This window comes from Hemicordylus capensis, chromosome 1, assembly GCF_027244095.1.
Source record: "Hemicordylus capensis ecotype Gifberg chromosome 1, rHemCap1.1.pri, whole genome shotgun sequence".
NCBI lineage: Eukaryota > Metazoa > Chordata > Lepidosauria > Squamata > Cordylidae > Hemicordylus > Hemicordylus capensis.
The window spans coordinates 169858288-169877883 of record NC_069657.1 but is presented as its reverse complement, the minus strand read 5'-3'; the positions used below and the strand labels follow the sequence as shown (position 1 = coordinate 169877883).

General features: G+C 41.9%; 1 protein-coding gene across 5 annotated transcripts in view; it reads left to right on the top strand.

Moving 5' to 3' along the window:
* The window catches only part of ZRANB3 (zinc finger RANBP2-type containing 3), a 79106-nt gene that overhangs the window by 1000 nt on the left and 58510 nt on the right, over positions 1 to 19596 (top strand). For 2 of the 5 annotated variants that reach the window (XM_053253733.1, XM_053253746.1), the window contains exon 2: positions 3240 to 3401. In XM_053253733.1, the coding sequence (XP_053109708.1) occupies positions 3240 to 3401 (162 nt within the window). Of the gene's footprint in view, positions 1 to 635; positions 692 to 953; positions 1092 to 1321; positions 1402 to 3239; positions 3402 to 19596 lie in introns of those variants that run through there. The other 3 variants (XM_053253757.1, XM_053253741.1, XM_053253763.1) reach the window with 3 other exon arrangements.

Here is a 19596-nt window from a genome sequence, read left to right as displayed (position 1 = left end):
CATTCCCTTTATTGCTGGCATCATAGCTGCGCTTCTATCGTCTGGATTATTCCGGATTTATTACCAGCATCTGGGTGCTGCACTCTCCCTTGCTAACGGGAAGTCTCTTACCTACTTGAGTCGTCACTTTAGTCGTACACATCTCTCCCCGCCGAGCAAATGAAGACCTTTAATCCCTAAAACCACCTAGAGATGCACCTACCAGGCGGTATAAAATATAATAAATAAAACATATTTTTCTCCCCCCCCCAAAAAAAAATTATATGGGTTGGTCCTCAAGCTTTCCCTGAGTCTGCTCCCCTTACTTTGCCTATTAGAGACTAACCAAATGCTCTGTAAACTTCTTTACACATTACGACATTTGTACGATGCTTTGCCACTCAATTCATATGTTTACCGGTACGCAGCAGTAATTTCCATTGTGTTCAGTGGGGCTGACTGCAAGGTAAGTGTGCATAGGGATGGAGAGCTCGAAGAAACCCCTTGCAGCCTTATGGGGCAAGTATTCCCTATAATGGGTGATATATCCCTGAATAGTCTGGCATCACCTGCCTGGTTCCATAGCCTCCAGAGTCCCTTTCTCCCTCATTCTACTGTCTGCGTTTTATTCCTTTGCGTCCTGGCGAAGAAGCAGACCTCTCTGGACCGGCGAGATAGAAACGGAGGGTGGGTTAGGTTTCTCTAGAAGACGGTGCGTAAATAATGTTGTCAACCGCTGTGATAAAACTACATTTATTTTTTAAAAAGTAAATAGTGCGGAATAGAGTTGGACTAACGATACTAATCCAACAAACTGCCGACCTGGCTCTGCCCTAGTCGATGTGCACTTTTGTGTGACTATAGCAAAGCACGGGAATGGTGAGAGCTGAATGTGTGTACACGCGTGGGAACCCCCCGCCGCTTAGTTAAGACCGTCACCAAAACCATGCGGGAAGTTCTTCATTAAGCCTCGACATTAAGCCTGCCCTCCCCTCGTTTAGTAGGTCATTTCCGCTGCGTTTGAGCGCGAAAAAAGCTGGCTGCGGGCGGGCCTGCGGTTAAAGAAGAAAGAAGTCTGTTGTTGGGGAAGGATTGGAAGACGGCGGTGAGAGGTGTGCATAGGTGTTCTGTGATCAGTGGATCTCCGCCGCGTCCGGGGCTGAAGTTTTGAGGCTGTAGTAGTTAATACGGATCAATTAACCTTTTTTCTTTTCTCCGATCTCCGCCCATTTTCACAGCCAAGAGCGGTTTTTAAAAGTGGGGTTTTCTTTAATGCATGTTTATGGCCCGCGCCTGAGCTTAATCTACGCTTGTAGCTGAATTTGGTGGTGGAATCCTGAGTTGATAGTGGAGTCTGTATCTCTGTATCCTTTCAGACTGCATGGAGGGGGCGTAGTCATTCTGTAATGGCCCATTAGAAAAGTCAGTGTTGTTGTTTTTGTTTTTAAAGCCGTCTCTATGTGCGCTCATGCTCATGCACAGCCAGCAGAATAACTGGCCAATAAGAGTTCTGCCCCTATTGCAAACTGAAGTTGTGCAGTGCATTCTATTTCTAAATTCGATCAGTCATTCTGCAATGAGCTCAGTTGAGGAATCTGACTTATATATCCCACTTTTTCTCCAAATGACTTATAGTAAATGGTTCTTCCTTTTCTCCCCCCCCCCCCGCTTCTCAACAACCTGTGGAGCTTCATGGTTGAGTGGGGATTTGAATGGTATTCCCAGACCTAGTCATTATACTCTAATCATTATACCATACTGGCTCTCAGTATGTTCTGTGTGAGGCTACTGTAAGGAAAGTGCCCCTGAGCATGAGCAGAGTGAGTTCTTATTGTCAATTACAGTTTTGCCCACACATGCAGCATGAGGGATTAGGAACAAGGTTTCCATGTCAGAGTATCTGATGAACTGCAGTACCTCTCAATTCTAGAATTTAACCAGGTAGATGAGTGAAATATGCAAAACTAGTGGGCCCGGGCACAGAGCATCTGTGCCTCTAGCTGGCCCACCACGGCCGGGCCCGCGGCCAGGCCCGCCATGGCCGGCCTGCCGCCACCGCCCAGCCAGGCAATTCTCCTGGGTGCGCCAGGACCAATCAGCTGGGCTGCCGGGACACATTTTTCCCTGGCACACCCAGGAGAATTATATATATAGATTCCTTTGTGCAGACTGATTACCCTGAATTTGAGCTGCCCTGTTCTTATGGTAAAAAGTAAAGTGTGCTGCCAAATCGATTTCAACTCTTTGTGCCCACAGAGCCCTGTGGTTTTGTCTTATAGTACCAGATCTGTAATCAGATGCCTCAATATATTCATTGCTTGTGATCAGAATGACAGAACTGTGATTAAAAAGAGATTGTTCCATACTTTCAGTTCATATCTATTGGCTATATAGCCAACATATTTAGTTTGGACAAACTTTTTGATGGCGGTATTGTACCTGCAGTCCAGGTTGACAAAAAATGACTCCTTCCCAGAAATAGATTCTTATGGGTGAATTCACTTATCTGCTAGACCTGTTTGGACACTGAAAAAAGGGATGCTGTAATCGTGTAGAGTGTCCCAGAGCGTGCCTGGAAGTCCCGCCCCTGAGGGTAAAAAGACTTGTCTTTCCTGCGCTCATCATAGTTATTGCATTAAAGAGGCAAATGCCATAAGTGTGCTTATTTCCACAAGTGAAAGGCTGTAGTACCCAGTGATGAGGAGGATGAGGCTTTGGGGCACATCAAGGGCAGGACCTTTGGGTGCACTCTGGTATGCTGGATACAGTTACAGTATTCCTTTTTCCCTTTTGGTGTCTGAACAGGGCTTATGAGTATGGAACCAGGATTGGTAAAGTGGACTAAACGAGGGGGAGTAGAATGGAGTAAATCATGATGTTGCCATTATAAGGAGTTACATTTAGCTCAGTTTTTTAGTGGATTTTGAGCTTTCTTCATGTTTCTTTAGCTTTAGATAACTTTCTCTAGAGCATACAGTTATTTTGTTTCAAAGACTGGTAAACAACATATAGACAGGATCCCCCCCCCCCAATAGTCATACATATTACATCTTAGTCATATTAAATACAAAGTATTTTTGTTGAACCAACTTGTGATTTTTGTAGAAGGGTACAAATTTGGACCAGTAAATCAACAATTCTGCTCAACAAAATGTATGGATGCTACCCATTGATTTCAAAATATGACCTGCTATTTTGAAAAATGCTGGAGAACAGAGTATGAAATTCTGAAATAAGATATCTCTATTTAATTTTCTTAGGTTGAACATGGCAAGTACCACAGAAGAGACTCCTACACTTGAAACATCTTGTTCGGATTCTGATGTTGGTAAAGAACTGTCATGCTTACCTGAAAAGCTAAGAGAGAGGCTGCTTCCTTTTCAGAAGAAAGGAGTTGTGTTTGCATTGCAGAGAGATGGCAGGTAAATTACCTTAAACATAGGGTGTGCTGAAACTGACAGTTGGTTTCTAGAGAAGAAAAAAAACCTGATCTATGACTTCCCTAAATGCAGTACTGTACTCTGAAATATTATCGAAATGTTTATTTTGAATTTTGAGTGTGGCAGTGGATTTCTGTTTTATTTTGAACTTCTACTGTATGCATTTTATAACTGAAGCACCGTAGTTGTAGCTGGACCCAAAGGCTTACACTGTCCGTAGAATTCTTAGACCAGGAATTACTGGTGCTGGGAATGCCTAACTTGATGTCACAAAAACATTATGTTGATACATCAGGCAATTATTTTAGTTATGTAGGATTGAAGTGTTGGTAGTATTTGCAAGTAACTGTGCAACTAAATGCACATGTCCATAAAATGGAGAACAAAACATGTGTGGCTCTGAGGATCAAATCTAGAAATCCTAACTCTAATGTACATTCAAGCTCATCAGGTCCTTTTCAGTTGGAGCCACACAGCGTTTACTTTTTCTCATTTGATATTTACATTTATAGGTCACCCAGAAAAGGGCCACCCTCAGCAACTTACTGCAAATAAGATAAAATATAATACAATCCAAGTTCAATATGGAATAAAATAATTCAAATAAAACCAATGGATCCAAATTAAGTTAAAATTGAAATGAAGGAGACATTACTGTGACTATGTCCCTTTAATTTCAATGGGATATAGTAATGACTAACTTAGTCCAGATCAGCCTCAGAGAAAATCTGAGCTGCTTAAAAAGAAAAAAAAGTTGGCAACAGAAATAACCATAATGATTTACATCATTAGAACGTGATGCAAATAAAGAGGGGATCTCTAAGCAGTACTAAGGCACTATGAAATGGAATGATCGTTCCTGAATGCCAGCATAAGCATGCTTTTCCCCATATGTCTACCAGCTTCAGACAGTGGTAGAACAAAGACCAGGGCCTCTGTCAAGACATGAGGGATGGACTGGATCATCTGAAAGCAGGTGGTCCTTCATATAGGCATAATATGTAGACTGCAGACTGCTAAACAGCAGTAGCATTATTTTTGTAGTTTGTATAATGTCTCACATTATGGTGCTGAACTATACAGTACCATGATATAATACTTAGTTATAGCTAATAATAAAGTATGTGTACTTCCATTATTAGTATACTATATAACAGTATGTTTGAAACACATGTGGAATTGGTAATAAGGGTTCTCACCTTTTTAATAGAAGTTAAGTTTTCATTGTTTCAGTAGCTGGCTAATATAAGAATCTCCAAATCAAAATGTAAATGTTCTTTGTAATCCTGACTTTGCAGTAAAACTCTGAACAAATGGCTGAACAAAAGCCCAGATATTGAGTAGCACAGGACTTGACAAATTTTCTTTGGATCTAGGAGCCAGCCCAAACATTTAGGAGCCAGACAGTGGACACTTGACAAAATTTCTGAATTTAGTGGTGGTCATTGTGGAGTGGGGAGGGCCAATTGACTTATCTTTATTCACTTTAACATACTTAAAACAGAAGCAGGGCTGCCTAAGACAAATACAGATTTTATTAAATAACTCTGCTTCTGAATATCCTAGTCTTTGTACTGCAGTTAAATTTCTAGGTGCCATGGCTCCCTGGTGTCTGGGATTTGTCAAGTTCTGGGGTAGCGATTGTCCTTGAAAAAAGTGTGCTTGTGCTGGACTAAGGTCTCCCATTTCCAGGCTAAGGACAACTGTAGGTGCTACTCTTCAATTCTTATATTGTAAATTTAGTTTCCTGGTGTAGTGGATTAGCACTGACTAATAGCTGATGATGTTGAGAGTGCTGACCTTACACACCGTAGTGGCTTATTTTGTTTCCTTTTAAGATTCACTTGTGCAGCTCAGGCATAATAAGTTTGTATTGCAGGAATTTTCAAATATCTATCTATCTAACACGCACGCGCACGCATGCACACACACTCTGCTTGATCCCCTAGCACTAACTTTTAAGTAATAAATCATTAATAACATTCCCACTGGCTTATGGGTAATAACTTCACGCTCTCAGAGTTCTAGCATGGGATCATTTTACTGTAATAATAGAACTTTAATTCTGAGACTGAAAAATTGAATGGCTCTGAAGACTCAGCTGAGCTTTTTCATTATTAGACTTTACTTTCTTTTTTTACCTCTGAAGGGAAGTTTGAGGCAGCCATTCTTATACCTTTCTGTGAATAGAGAAGTATAGTACTCTATATTGCTGTCAATCTGCCACCTCTTCTTGGCACCAAATTCCATTTTAATAGCCCATGTGCAAGTCATTTGAGGTACTATTTTTGGTGAAGTACCCTAATTCTTGCAAGACAGTCATCTTTGTTACAGATTTACGACTGCATAGTGTGATTAATGACATACAAATGAAATGGCTGCTTGCACATTTTAAAATGTACTAGGCTCTCCTTCCTTAAATAACCCCAGCAGGAGAGAGACGTTAATGCTAAAGTGTTGGCTTGTGAGTAGGATGCAAATTATATGCTGGAGTGTTATATAAAACTGATTCACATGAGTGGGTGAATATCCTAGGAAAAATCTGGAACTCCACATTGAGGGGAAATGGCACTCTGTTAGAATGTGTGAGCCTTGCTTGCTGAAGGGGTAAAGGAAACCCTTCTTTGGTACCGAAACTAGTTAAGCTGCATATGTCTGCCTTGGGATACACATTTTGGAAAACGGGCATTATAACTAAAGATCTACAGGTGGCTTTGAACGTCTGTTCACCATCTATATACACTAAGCCCTTCTGTCCTTTTAACAATGAGGTGATTCTCACGATCGCCAAAAAGCAGGCTAGCCTGCTTTTTGGAGGTTGTGTACTGCCACGGGAGCCATGCAGCTCCTGGCAGCTAACCCGCCTAATTCCCCCTCCCCTTAGCTGAGGTTAATGGAGCGAGTGCTCCGTTAACCTCTTCTTCCTGATCGTGTATTGCCGCAACCAGCCTCCCGGCCCCGGGGGTCTCTCCAGGATGTCCTGCGCACTTGCATGGGGCCTCCTGGAACTTCTGAGGGCCACACGGCCCCCGATCCCCACAGCCCCTGCTGGCTCTGTGACGGAGCCGGCAGTTGTGTGGGCGGCCGATTGAACCACCCAGGGCTCTGGAGGCGATTGTCTGCAGGGAGAATGGGCTAAGCCATACTCCCTGCAAACAGCCTAAAGGTGAGTCTCACATGATTGTGAGACTCGCCTCAATGTTTTATATGAGGACCTACACACAGAAAGGCTGGCTGGATTCATGGGCCATGTTCAGGAGCCCAACTATGGCTCGATTGTGGAGTTTGTGCCTTGGGCCCATGTGCTTCCGTTCCAAACCCCTATTTCCTGCTTCCCAATAACTGTAGTTCACCATGACTTCCAAATCATGCACACTGTATGGTTACCACAGATCATAATTTGCCTCCAAGCTACAATTGGAAGCCCAGCTCAGCACATTATAACTACGATTACAGTTCAGAAACCCACTTTAGGTGCATTTGAGTGCAACTTACTTACTCTCTTCACAACTTATTTATAAGGCCTTATTACTTTCCCAAAACAGCTATTGTGTGTCTTTTCCGTGTTGCATTGCAATCTGGCTTTTAAACTAGTGCACAAGATTATGGTATTTGGGGTTTGAGGAGGGAAGGGGTAAATTTCCACTGTAAATACGTTACTAAGCAAAAATATATCTATAGGATAGAATAATCAGTTTAAATCATGGAGATTTTATTTGAAATCTGTGTAGCCAGATTCATTGAGTGGTATTAGGCAGGAAAATACCTCATTTTTAGTTTAGAAAGATAAATGTAATAAGACTTAAAACAAAGCAACTAAGAAAAAGCTCATAAAGTCATATATTTCAGTACCCCAGCGGATTTGGTATCCTTATACACAGATGCCTGTATTCCTATGGATGGACTGAAACAGCAGCCCAGTATGTGAATGAATAAGAATTCAAGCAAGAACAAGAAATCCAGATGACTGTGCTGGCTCACTTTTTTCAATCAAACCAAACTTTTAATAAACTTTGTGGGGCTTGATTTTTCTCTTTCACATCAGTCAGTACAAGTGGAAAGCAGGTGTATTGCCTAATCCTCTGTTTTTAATGTGTCCATATATTTGCATGACTGTCCTCTTTTTGTGTAGACAAGTTCACCCGCTTTCTTCCTAATCCCTTGCACAGATAGTTTAACATTTTGCCCTCTTATACTTAAGATCCATTTGCCTTTCACACATCTTTGACATAGAGAAAGACAGCCAAAAACGTTGATGTTCCTTGGCTCTAAAAGTATATCGGTATTTCTCTATCTACTGTGTTCTGAGGGGAGAGGGCAAGGAGCACGCTAGACCTTATTTTTATCACAGCTTCATTTGAATGCACCATCTTTACTTGACCACTGTCCTGCTCTATCCCTATTTCTTGATTGAGCAAGGCCTCTTCCCATGATGCATTCAAGTGAATGCCTTTTTGTCTTCATAATAAGAACATAACAACAGCCCTGCTGGATCAAGCCCAAGGCCCATCTAGTCCAGCATCCTGCTTCACACAGTGGCCCACCAGTAGTGGTGTGCTTGGTTTTGGTCCGGCGCCATTGGAAAGACCGCCGGACCGGTCTGGAGGTCCGGTGGTCTGGCAGGGGGACACACTGTGATTTTAAGCGGGGGGGTGGGTGGTAGTACTTACCTCCCCCCCCCCCCCGCCGCTCTTCCCCCTCCGGCACTCGTCCGTTGAAAAATCTTCTTGGGGCGGCAGAGTTCCCCCTGCCGCCCCCCCCCCCCGTCGTTGTTTGTATTAGGCTGACAAGAGATGAGCGCTCGCACACGCAGGGAAAAAAGTAAAATAAAGTGAGACCATGATGAAATGTTCCCACCAGTGTTCCCTCTAAGACATGTGCACGTGCGCGCGCTCACAAGTTTTTTTGATGTCTATTCAGTTAATTTTAGATCCTGCTCAGGTTGAATCAGGAATGCCCCACTGAATGCATGTGTGCGCACACTGCCTTGATACTGCTTCCCAGAACAAAATTCATTCCTCACACAGATGAGAAAAATTAGAAATAACACTGGTTACCACTCATGTATCTCTTGTTCTGCAATAAGCCTGGCCTGAAACAGCTGGGACTGACTTATTTATAGATTTGTATCTTGCCTGTTAATAGATCTTCTCTGGAGTGTTTGGCTAGGACACTCAAACTATACAGGTGAAACTCGAAAAATTAGAATATTGTGCAAAAGTTCATTAATTTCAGTAATGCAAATTAAAAGGTGAAACTGATATGAGATAGATGCATTACATGCAAAGCGAGAGAAGTCAAGCCTTAATTTGTTATAATTGTGATGATCGTGGCGTACAGCTCATGAGAACCCCAAATCCACAATCCCAGAAAATTAGAATATTGTGAAAAGTTTCAACAGTCTAGGCTCCAGGTGTCCCACTCCAATCAGCTAATCAATCCATAACACCTGCAAAGGGTTCCTGAGCCTTTAAATGGTCTCTCAGTGTGGTTCATTAGGAATCACAATCATGGGAAAGACTGCTGACTTGACAGTTGTGCAGAAAACCATCATTGACACCCTCCATAAGGAGGGAAAGCCTCAAAAGGTAATTGCAAAAGAAGTTGGATGTTCCCAAAGTGCTGTATCAAAGCACATTAATAGAAAGTTATGTGGAAGGGGAAAGTGTGGAAGAAAAAGGTGCACAAGCAGCAGGGATGACCGCAGCCTGGAGAGGATTGTCAGGAAAAGGCCATTCAAAAGTGTTGGGGACTTTCACAAGGAGTGGACTGAGGCTGGAGTTAGTGCATCAAGAGCCACCACACACAGACAGATCCTGAACATGGGCTTCAAATGTCATATTCCTCTTGTCAAGCCGCTCCTGAACAACAAACAACGCCAGAAGCGTCTTACCTGGGCTCAAGAAAAAAAGAACTGGTCTGTTGCTCAGTGGTCCAAAGTCCTCTTTTCTGATGAGAGCAACTTTTGCATCTCATTTGGAAACCAAGGACCCAGAGTCTGGAGGAAGAATGGAGAGGCACACAATGCAAGATGCTTGAAGTCCAGTGTGAAGTTTCCACAGTCTGTGTTGATTTGGGGAGCCATGTCATCTGCTGGTGTTGGTCCACTGTGCTTCATTAAGTCCAGGGTCAACGCAGCCGTCTATCAGGAGATTTTGGAGCACTTCATGCTTCCTTCCGCAGACGAGCTGTATGGGGATGCTGACTTCATTTTCCAGCAGGACTTGGCACCTGCCCACACTGCCAAAAGTACCCAAACCTGGTTCAATGACCATGGGATTACTGTGCTTGATTGGCCAGCAAACTCGCCTGACCTGAACCCCATAGAGAATCTATGGGGCATTGCCAAGAGAAGGATGAGAGACATGAGACCAAACAATGCAGAAGAGCTTGAAGCATCCTGGTCTTCCATAACACCTCAGCAGTGCCACAGGCTGATAGCATCCATGCCATGCCGCATTGAGGCAGTAATTGCTGCAAAAGGGGCCCAAACCAAGTACTGAATACATATGCATGCTTATACTTTTCAGAGGTCCGATATTGTTCTATTTACAATCCTTGTTTTATTGGTTTCATGTAATATTCTAATTTTCTGGGATTGTGGATTTGGGGCTCTCATGAGCTGTACGCCATGATCATCACAATTATAACAAATTAAGGCTTGACTTATCTCGCTTTGCATGTAATGCGTCTATCTCATATATCAGTTTAACCTTTTAATTTGCATTACTGAAATTAATGAACTTTTGCACGATATTCTAATTTTTTGAGTTTCACCTGTACTTTTGGCTTACATAGGGAAATTAGCTTGACTATCGGGGAGCAGAATCACAGTTTTAATTTGAGCAGAGATTTGGTTTGGAAATAGAGGCAGAAATGCAGTTCAAGGATTTGTTTAAGGATAAATGGGGGTACAGGAAATGGAAAAAGATTGATTAGGCAGGCAATAAATCTTAGCTCATAGTATCAACAAGAATTTCACAAAGAGGAATTTTAGCTTAAGAACCAAATTGTGAATAAATCAGCTTAAGGCTTGCCATAGAAAAGCTTAGATGCAGAAATGTAGAGGAAAGAGAAGGAGGCGAGGAGGGGCAGGAGGTTATTATTACCAATCCTGACCCATTGGCACTTAAGATGTGCTTCAGATGTGCTTGTAGATGGGCAACCGAGCAGGTCTTCTCACAGGGGGAAGGCAGCAGAAGAGCAGGAAGGAGAAAGGGCAAGTGGCGTAGAGCTACCACTTTCAAGCTTGAGAACCAGTATGGTGTCAATCCAGGCAGACCATTGTGCAGGTCCCAAAGCAGGTTCCAATACAGGTTCTGAAGGCATGTGTTTTGATCAGAGGTACAGTTAGGTAGATTCACGCCCTGGGGCCATGCACAAGTCACACACGCTTGCTGGAGGGTTGAACAAAGAAACTTATGGTTTCATGAACTGATCAACTTGGGTGTAAATGCACTGAACAAAAGGCTGAAATGGCTTGGGTGATGTGTATATTTAATGCAAAGGTAAGGGCTCAGCTACTGTATGGTGTTCAATTGGGGCTATACCCCAATTTTGAGAAAGTTGAAGCAATACAATCGACCTTTCTGAAAAACATCTTCCAAGTACCTGGTTGTGTGCCCAGAGTAGTGCTGCACCTTGAGGCAGAATTGTTTAAAGTTGAACCTTGGGCATGGTTTTTCATTTTGAGTTATTGGCTCAAATTGATGTTTAGGCTTATTGGTATTGTCTCATTGATTTTTCAAGATACTTATCGTTCAGCCTGGTTGGAAGCTATTGAAGGGAGATTGCAGTATTACGGATTTTCGCCTGCAGCCATTCTTAGTTTGCCTTATGAGGAGGCTAGGGGGAGACTTAAGGAAAGGATTCTGGATGTGGAACCTCAGATTGACAGGAGTCTAATTCCTAGGGGTGTTTTCCTGAATGTTGAAAATGTAAGCTATTCTCCAGCTAGATAGTTATCTCTTCTTACAGTACCTAAATTTCATAGGGTATGAATACAGCTGTGCTGCATGAATACAGCTGTGCTGCAGGGGAGATTCCAAAATTTTCCTTATCATTGTCATGTTTGTCCATGTGGATCGGGAGAAGTTGAGACGATGGCTCATGTCCTTTTGTATTGCCAATTTTACAGTGACATTAGGAAGAAATATATTTCTCCTCAACTTATCCTGTTTCCAGAATTAACTGAAATGGACTATTTAAATTTAATTTTAAAGGATTGTAAAGAGGAGAATTTACTCAGTGTTGCTAAATTCTGTTATTTGTGGTGGTATTCGGAATGAAGTTAATTCTAAATGATTTTATTTTTGTGATTCTGGCCATTGGCTGTACTAATAAAGACTGAGACTGTGTGACTGTATGTGTAGGTTGAATGGTTGATTGACTAAGTGCCATCAAGTTGGTGTCGACTCTTAGCGACCACATACAGTAGATAGATTCTCTCCAGGATGATCTGTCTTCAACTTGTCTTTAAGGTCTCTCAGTGGTACATCCATTGCTGTCGTAATCAAGTCCATCCATCTTGCTGCTGGTCATCCTTGTCTTCTCTTTCCTTCGACTTGCCCCAGCGTTATGGACTTCTCAAAGGAGCTAGGTCTTCGCATAATGTGTCCAAAGTTTGATAGTTTGAGCCTTGTCATTTGTGCCTTGAGTGAAAATTCTGGATTGATTTGTTCTATTATCTATTTGTTTGTTTTCCTGGCTGTCCATGGTATCCTCAAAAGTCTTCTCCATGACCAAAGTTCAAATGCATCAATACTTTTTCTATCTTGCTTCTTCAAAGTCCAGCTTTCACATCCATAGTGTGTCACGGGAAAAGCCATTGTCCAAATGATTCTAATCTTTGTAGGTATAGACACATCATAGCATCTAAATATCCTTTCCAAGGCCTTCATTGCAACCCTACCAAATGCTAGTCTGCGGCATATTTCTTGACTGCTGGATCCTTTACTGTTGATGGTCGATCCTAAAAGGCAGAAGCTATCCACCTCTTCAATATATTCATTATCAATTTTGAGGCTGGTTGCTGTACCCGATGTCATTAATTTAGTCTTCTTTAGATTTAGTCATAGTCCCATTTTTTCACTATGCTCCTTGACTTCAATTACTAGAGCTTGCAGATCATCCGCATTCTCAGCTATCAGAGTGGTGTCATCAGCATAGTGCAGGTTACTGATGTTTCTGCCTCCAGCTTTAAAACCACGCTCATCTTCTTCCAATGCAGCTTCTCTCAGTATATGTTCAGCATATGTTGAACAAATAAGGAAAAAGTATACAACCTTGTCTTACTCCTTTGCTGATCCGGAACCAGCCTGTTTCACCATGTTCCATCTGTACTGTAGCTTCCTGTCCTGTGTATAGGTCTCTCATGAGAACAATGAGATGTTCTGGGATGCCCATTTTCCTAAGGATATTCCGCAACTTGACATGGTCGACGCAATCAAAGGCTTTTCTGTAGTCAATAAAGCACATATTGACTTCTTTTTGGTATTCTTTGGCTTTCTCAGTTATCCAGCATGTGTCAGCAATGATGTCTCTTGTTCCTCGACCTTTTCTGAAACCAGCTTGACCATCTGGCATTTCCCTTTCCATGTAGGGCTCTAATCTACGTTGGATGGTCCTGAGCATTATTTTGCTAGCATGTGAAATTAAGGATATTGTGCAATGGTTTGCGCAATCTGTTATGTCTCCTTTCTTTGGTATGGGTATGTAGACGGACCTCTTCCAATCTGTTGGCCATTGTATCGTTCTCCAAATATGCTGGCATAGTTTGGTTAGAGCCTTGACTGATTCTTCTTCTGTTGCCTGCCATATTGTTGTAGCTATTCCATCAATTCCTGTAGCCTTCCTACTTGGTAATGACTGGAGTGCTGCCCTAACTTCATCTTCCTGTACTAGATGTCCGTGCAAGTAGGGAATATCTTCTAGGGTATCTTGGATGTTGGCGTCCCTGCTGTATAGTCCTTCCATCTCTGTTTGATCTTCTCTGAATCTGTCCTTTGGCATCCCTTAGCATACCAATTGGGGGTTGGAACCTCCTTCTTAGTTCAGAGATCTTTTGGAAATCTTTCCTTGTTTTTCCATGTCTATTTCCATCCTCAAGGTCTTTACAGATTTCATTGTAGTACTACTCTTTGTCTCTTCTGACAACTTTCTGAAATTCCCTATTAAGTTCCTTTGTGAGGTCTTTATCTTTCTTGACTTTGGCTTCTCTCCTCTTCTTAGCAATTTCCACTGTTAGTTCTGACATACATTTTGCTTTCTTCTGTTTCTTAGTCTTTGGTGGTCTCTTTTCACATTCGTCCTTAACAACTTCTTTAATTTCATTCCATAGTTCCTCAGGTTCCCTATTAATGAGGTTCAGAAATCAAAGAGGTTCCTGATGTTCTCCTTGAAAATGGTGGGTACATGCTCAAGATCAAATCGTGGAAAATGGCTAGCTTTGTTGTTCTGCTTTAACTTGACTTGGATCTTGCACATGAGCAGTTAATGATGTGTTCCACAATCGACCCCTGGCCATGTCTTTGCTGTTATAATTGAGCTCTTCCACTTCCTTGCACCAATAATGTACTCAGTTTGATTTCTTTGTACTCCATCTGGTGATGTCCATGTGTCTAGGCGCTGCTTTGGTTGTTGAAGAATGTGTTAGCAATGAAGAAATCATTGGCTTGGCAAAAATCAATAAGTCGTTCTCCTGCTTCATTTCTGTTTCCTAGGCCATACAGTACGACTGTGTTTTCCTCCTTACCATTTCCAACTTCGGCATTTCAGTCTCCATCCACCAGCAACACATCTTGTTTGCATGTTCTGTCAATTTTAGACTGAACTTAAGCATAAAACTCATCAGCTTCTTCTTCTTCTACATCAGTTGTTGGGGACTTGAAAAATGGTTATGTTTTCCGTGGTTGTCCATGAAGTCTAATTCCCTATTAGTCTGTCACTGACTGCATTGTACCCAAGTACTGTCGTTGCTATATTCATTCATTAATTTAATTTCTATACCGCCCTTCCAAAAATGGCTCAGAGCGGTTTACACAGAGAAATAATAAATAAATAAGATGGATCCCTGTCCCTGAAAGGGCACACAATCTAAAAAGAAACATAAGATAGACACCAGCAACAGTCACTGGAGGTACTGTGCTAGGGGTGGATAGGGCCAGTTACTCTCTCCCTGCTAAATAAAGAGAATCAACACGTTAAAAGGTGCCTCTTTGCCAAGTTCCTGACTGAACTGAAAGCAACTGAAAGCTTCCTGACTGAAAGCAACACTGTTCCTTCTTTGTTTTTTGTGTCCTGAGTAGTAAATGGTATGATGTTCTTGCTCAAAGTAGTCCATTTTAATTTACTGATGCCCAAGATGTCAATCAGTAGTCGATTCATTTCATCTTTCACTGTGTCATGCTTTCCCATATTCATGCTTCTTACATTCCATGTTCCCATTGTAGTTCTGTCTTTGCAGCTTCACGTTTTCTTTTCCCGCATGGCAACATCAGCCACTAGATGTCCAAAAGGCTTTAATCTAACCACATCATAAACACCATCGGTACTCTGAGAGATCCTCAGCTCTTCCTCAGTAGCATGTTGAGTAACATCTGACCTGAGGGGCCCATCATCTGGCCCTACATCAGCAATCATTCTATTTTGTCTAAGTATGTTTAGTTTTATTTCTTTCACATCTAATGCTAGAAAATTGGCAGACAAATATATAAATGGAGAATAAGGTTACATTCTTGCAGGTAGTGAAATATACAGATCAAAGCTCAGGGAGCAGGCAGAGGTTCACTTTCAACAGCTGTGTTTGGTGGAAAGGGGCCCTTTGCAGAAACAGCCCTGGGCACACTTAGCGCAGCCCACTGGGCAACAGGAGCAGCAGCTCTTTTTGCAGCACTTGCACGTGCAGTTTTTACATTGGCAGTTGTTGCCACAGGTGCATACACCACCAATCATGCAGGGACAATCTTGAGAATCCATCCAGTTGGGTTTTGCTCGCTCGCTCCGGGATTTGCTAGGAGGCTCAGGTGCACACGGACTGCGGTTTACGTCTAAGCATGTGGTTTCCTTGGTAAAATACAGGAGTGGTTTACCATTGCCTTCTCTAATGCCATATGAAATGATGCTTTTGTCGTTATCACTGGAGTGATGGTCTGCCTCCAGCACCTTCCTCTATTGCTGCTGCCCAATATGGGTTCCTGCTTGCTTTAGCTGGGCAGCTGGGATGACCTTCGTGCTTTGGGTGACCCTACTGGGGGTATACCTCCCGGCATACTTCACTCATCTCTCCCAGGACCCACCCACCCCCGCCACGTTAAGGCAGCATAGCAGGACTTGGGTGTGTGTGAATTTGTCTTGGGGGGGTGAGTTTGTTAAAGTTATCTAAGGTTTTAAGTGCAAGGTTGCACTTATCCATAATGGGAAGGACTGCTGCGTGAATTAAAAATACTACAGGCATGGCTGAGCAAGAGACATTGGGACGGACTGTTTTGGAGAGGCTGAAACACCTTAGGGTGCTACTTCTAGGGATCGGGTGTAATCTGCTTGTAGGGGCACACTGCTGTTGAACTTCATCTGATGCTCAAGCTGTGTATTTCAAAAGGTGAAGTGTGCGATCGAGTCGGTGTTGACTCCTGGCGCCCACAGAGCTCTGTGGTTGTCTTTGGTGTAGAATACAGGAGGGGTTTACCATTACCTCCTCTTGTGCAGTATGAGACGATGCCTTTCAGCATCTTCCTATATCACTGTTGCCTGATGTAGGTGTTTAAACATACCAGTGGGGATTCTAACTGGCAACCTCTGGCTTGCTAGTCAAGTCATTTTCCTGATGTGCTATTATGTGGCTGTGTATTTCGAAATACTTGATAATTTGTGTACCACTTGACAAATGTCCCTAGGGGCAAGACATCCCAGAGATTGCAAGGACTATAGCAAGATACTCAAGACAGCATGGTTCCTCCTTGACATTCCAGACTTCACTGGTACACATGACAGCTTCCTGCACCTTTATTTATTTATTAACATATCTTTCTAAAATAAAGATATGGAAGGAAGGTTGATATGGATAGGACGGTTGAATGGCTGACCTTAAATGCTTTATCTGGGCAGGAGATGTCTCTCCAGGTGGAAAGATAAATTTCCTAAGTTTTAAGGAGTTTACCTCCTTCTAGTTGTTTGCCAGCTCATTAGCTGTTGACAATGGGGAGGGGAGTTGTTGCGCTTATCTTGAGTTACTGTGGAGAAAAGGGAGTTTGTTCCATTCCTAGAGAATGTTTTTGACTTTGTGGTCTAGTTTTTCAGCTTCCTTCTCTTTGACAGAGAGATACAGAGAGGTTTTGGGGATGGCTCCCTTCCAGTCTCTATTATTATTATTATTTCTTGTTTACACAGTCAGACAGGTGTTATTGACTGGTTTGTTTTATCCAGACATCGAGTCCTTCCCAAGGACCTGAGATGGCTGAATTCTATTGTCAGTTGTTATAGATATCGTCGCAGAATATAGGCTATTCCCAGTAAAGCTGCTTTTTGTAATTGGCTGGTGGTGATTTCTGTGGCCCCTATGGTGTCGAGGTGCTCTTCAAGGTCTTTTGGAACTGCACCCAGGGCGCCAATTACCACTGGGATTATTTGGGTCTTCTTCTGCAACAGCCTTTCAATTTCAATTTGTAGATCTTTGTATTTGGTGATTTTTTCTATTTCTTTTTCTTCTATTCTGCTATCCCCTGGTATTACTATGTCGATTATTTTGACTTGTTTTTCTTTCTTCTCGACTACAGTTATATCTGGTGTATTGTGTGGCAGATGTTTGTCTGTTTGTAGTCGGAAGTCCCATAATATTTTTACATCTTCATTTTCTACCACTTTTTCATTGTTATGGTCCCACCAATTTTTGGCTACAGGTAGCTTGTATTTTTTGCAGATGTTCCAGTGTATCATCCCTGCTACCTTGTCATGCCTTTGTTTGTAGTCAGTCTGTGCGATCTTTTTACAACAGCTGATTAGGTGGTCCACTGTTTCATCTGATTCTTTACAAAGGCGGCACTTGCTGTTTGTTGTTGACTTTTCTACTTTTGCACTTATTGCATTTGTTCTTAGTGCCTGTTCTTGTGCAGCCAATATTAAACCCTCTGTTTCTTTCTTCAAGTTGCCATTCTTAAGCCATTGCCAGGTCTTGGTGATGTCTGATTTTCCACTTATATTGTGCAAATATTGACCATGCAGGGGCTTATTTCTCCATTTTTCTGCTCGGTTCTTGACTTGTTCTTTCTTGTAGGCCTGCTTTGTTTCATTGGTGTTGAATAGTTTCGCGTTATTGACCATTTGAAGTGCATCTTCTTCACTGTCCTTGATATATTCTTCAAGGCCTCTTTTCTCCTCCTCTACTGTTTGATGGACTTGCAGCATTCCTCTTCCACCTGAGCTGCGAGGGAGGTATAGCCTATCGACATCACTGCGGGGATGCAGAACATGATTGATGGCCATGATTTTCCTGGTCTTACGATCTAGCGTCTCTAGCTCTGCCTGGGTCCAGTCTATTATCCCTGTAGTGTATCTGATAACAGGTATAGCCCAGGTGTTTATGGTGTTCCCATAATGGGAACATGGTGCTTGTATGGTGTTCCCGCCATTGAGTTTGGACTTGAGGATTTTTCGAACTCTCCTGATGTATTCACTTCCAATTTTTCTTTTAACTTCAGTGTGTGCAATGTTATCAGCCTGGAGAATGCCCAAGTATTTGTAACGTTCTTTCTCTTCCAGGTTCTTGATCTTGCTTCCATTGGGCAGTTCTGTTCCTTCTGTTTTTCTTATTTTCCCTCTGTTCATTATTAATGCAGCACACTTGTCTAGTCCAAACTCCATTGCTATATCGCTACTGAATATACGGACAGTGTTTAGCAGTGATTCGATTTCTCACTGGGACTTTCCATCAGGGTGGATTTGATTTAAATCAAATTGATTTAATTCACGATTAAAATCACGATTTAAATCACTAGTCAGTAAGGCTTGATTTAAATCATAGTTTTCTACATAAATACTAATTCTTGCTGGTATAACTTTAATATGCAAGTAGATGAAGATTTTTAGAATAACAACTTTTCATATTAGTTTTTTTATCCCCAGTTTAATAGGTTAATCATTCATATTTGGACAACTTTCTGTTGTACTTAGGAAGGAGAAAAATAATCATTACCTTAATAATAACAATTTAAATAGATTTATTCAACTGAAACAATAACATTACAGCATATGTTATTTGCTTAAACAAACATCCATGTTTGTTAACTAATTTGGCTAAACAAAATATATATATTTTAAGAAACTTAGACTGTCAGCCCAGCCTACACATGAAAAACTTAAATACTGTCCTCTGTAGCTCACTCGTCATCTTCATCTTCTTCTTTGTTCATAATCTGGAAAAGAAAAACAAGCTTTCTTGCTTTATCGGGTCCCAAACGATTTCTCAATTTAGAATGAATGAGTCCAAAGGAAGAGAATATTCTTTCAACGCCTGCAGAAGAAGCTACTGCTGTTAAAAGTGAAATCATTACTTGAACAGTCTCTAAATCCAAGTGCTTAAGTGACTTCCACCAGTTCACTGGTGTGACTTTCTTCAGCAAACATATATTTCTTGAATGGTTCCCCCTTAGCTTTGAAGTTTATTATAGTTGGCATTACAGATGGATGATTGCTGGATACCCATGTCATAGCTAACTCCTCTTCCTCAGCACTTAAGTTTTGACCCTGGTACTGGATATTGACAATATTTGCCAAAAAATGAGCTGGATACAGTACTTGTCCCATTCGTTTTTTTAATGCTTGTAATTTAATTCTGTCCATGTGTAGTTCTGTGTTTAAGTGTTCACTTAGTTCCTTCCAAATTTCAACAGCATCAGCAATAAAACAGCTATTTTTCTGTATTTTGTTTAAAGATTCAGAGATGGGTTTCAGGATGCTCAGCATATGTTCAACATTTCTCTTAAGCCCAATGTTGAGGATTTTGGCCGTGACAGTGCCATCTATTTTATCTCGATTTTGTTCACAAACTGTCATCAGAATAGGCCAGTTCTTGATATACTGCTCAAAACAGTCCACCACAGAGTTCCATCTAACATCTTGTGGGAGCATTAGCTTGGTTCCACCCATCCTTTTCAGAGCTGCTGCAGCAAAGTGATTGTTACGG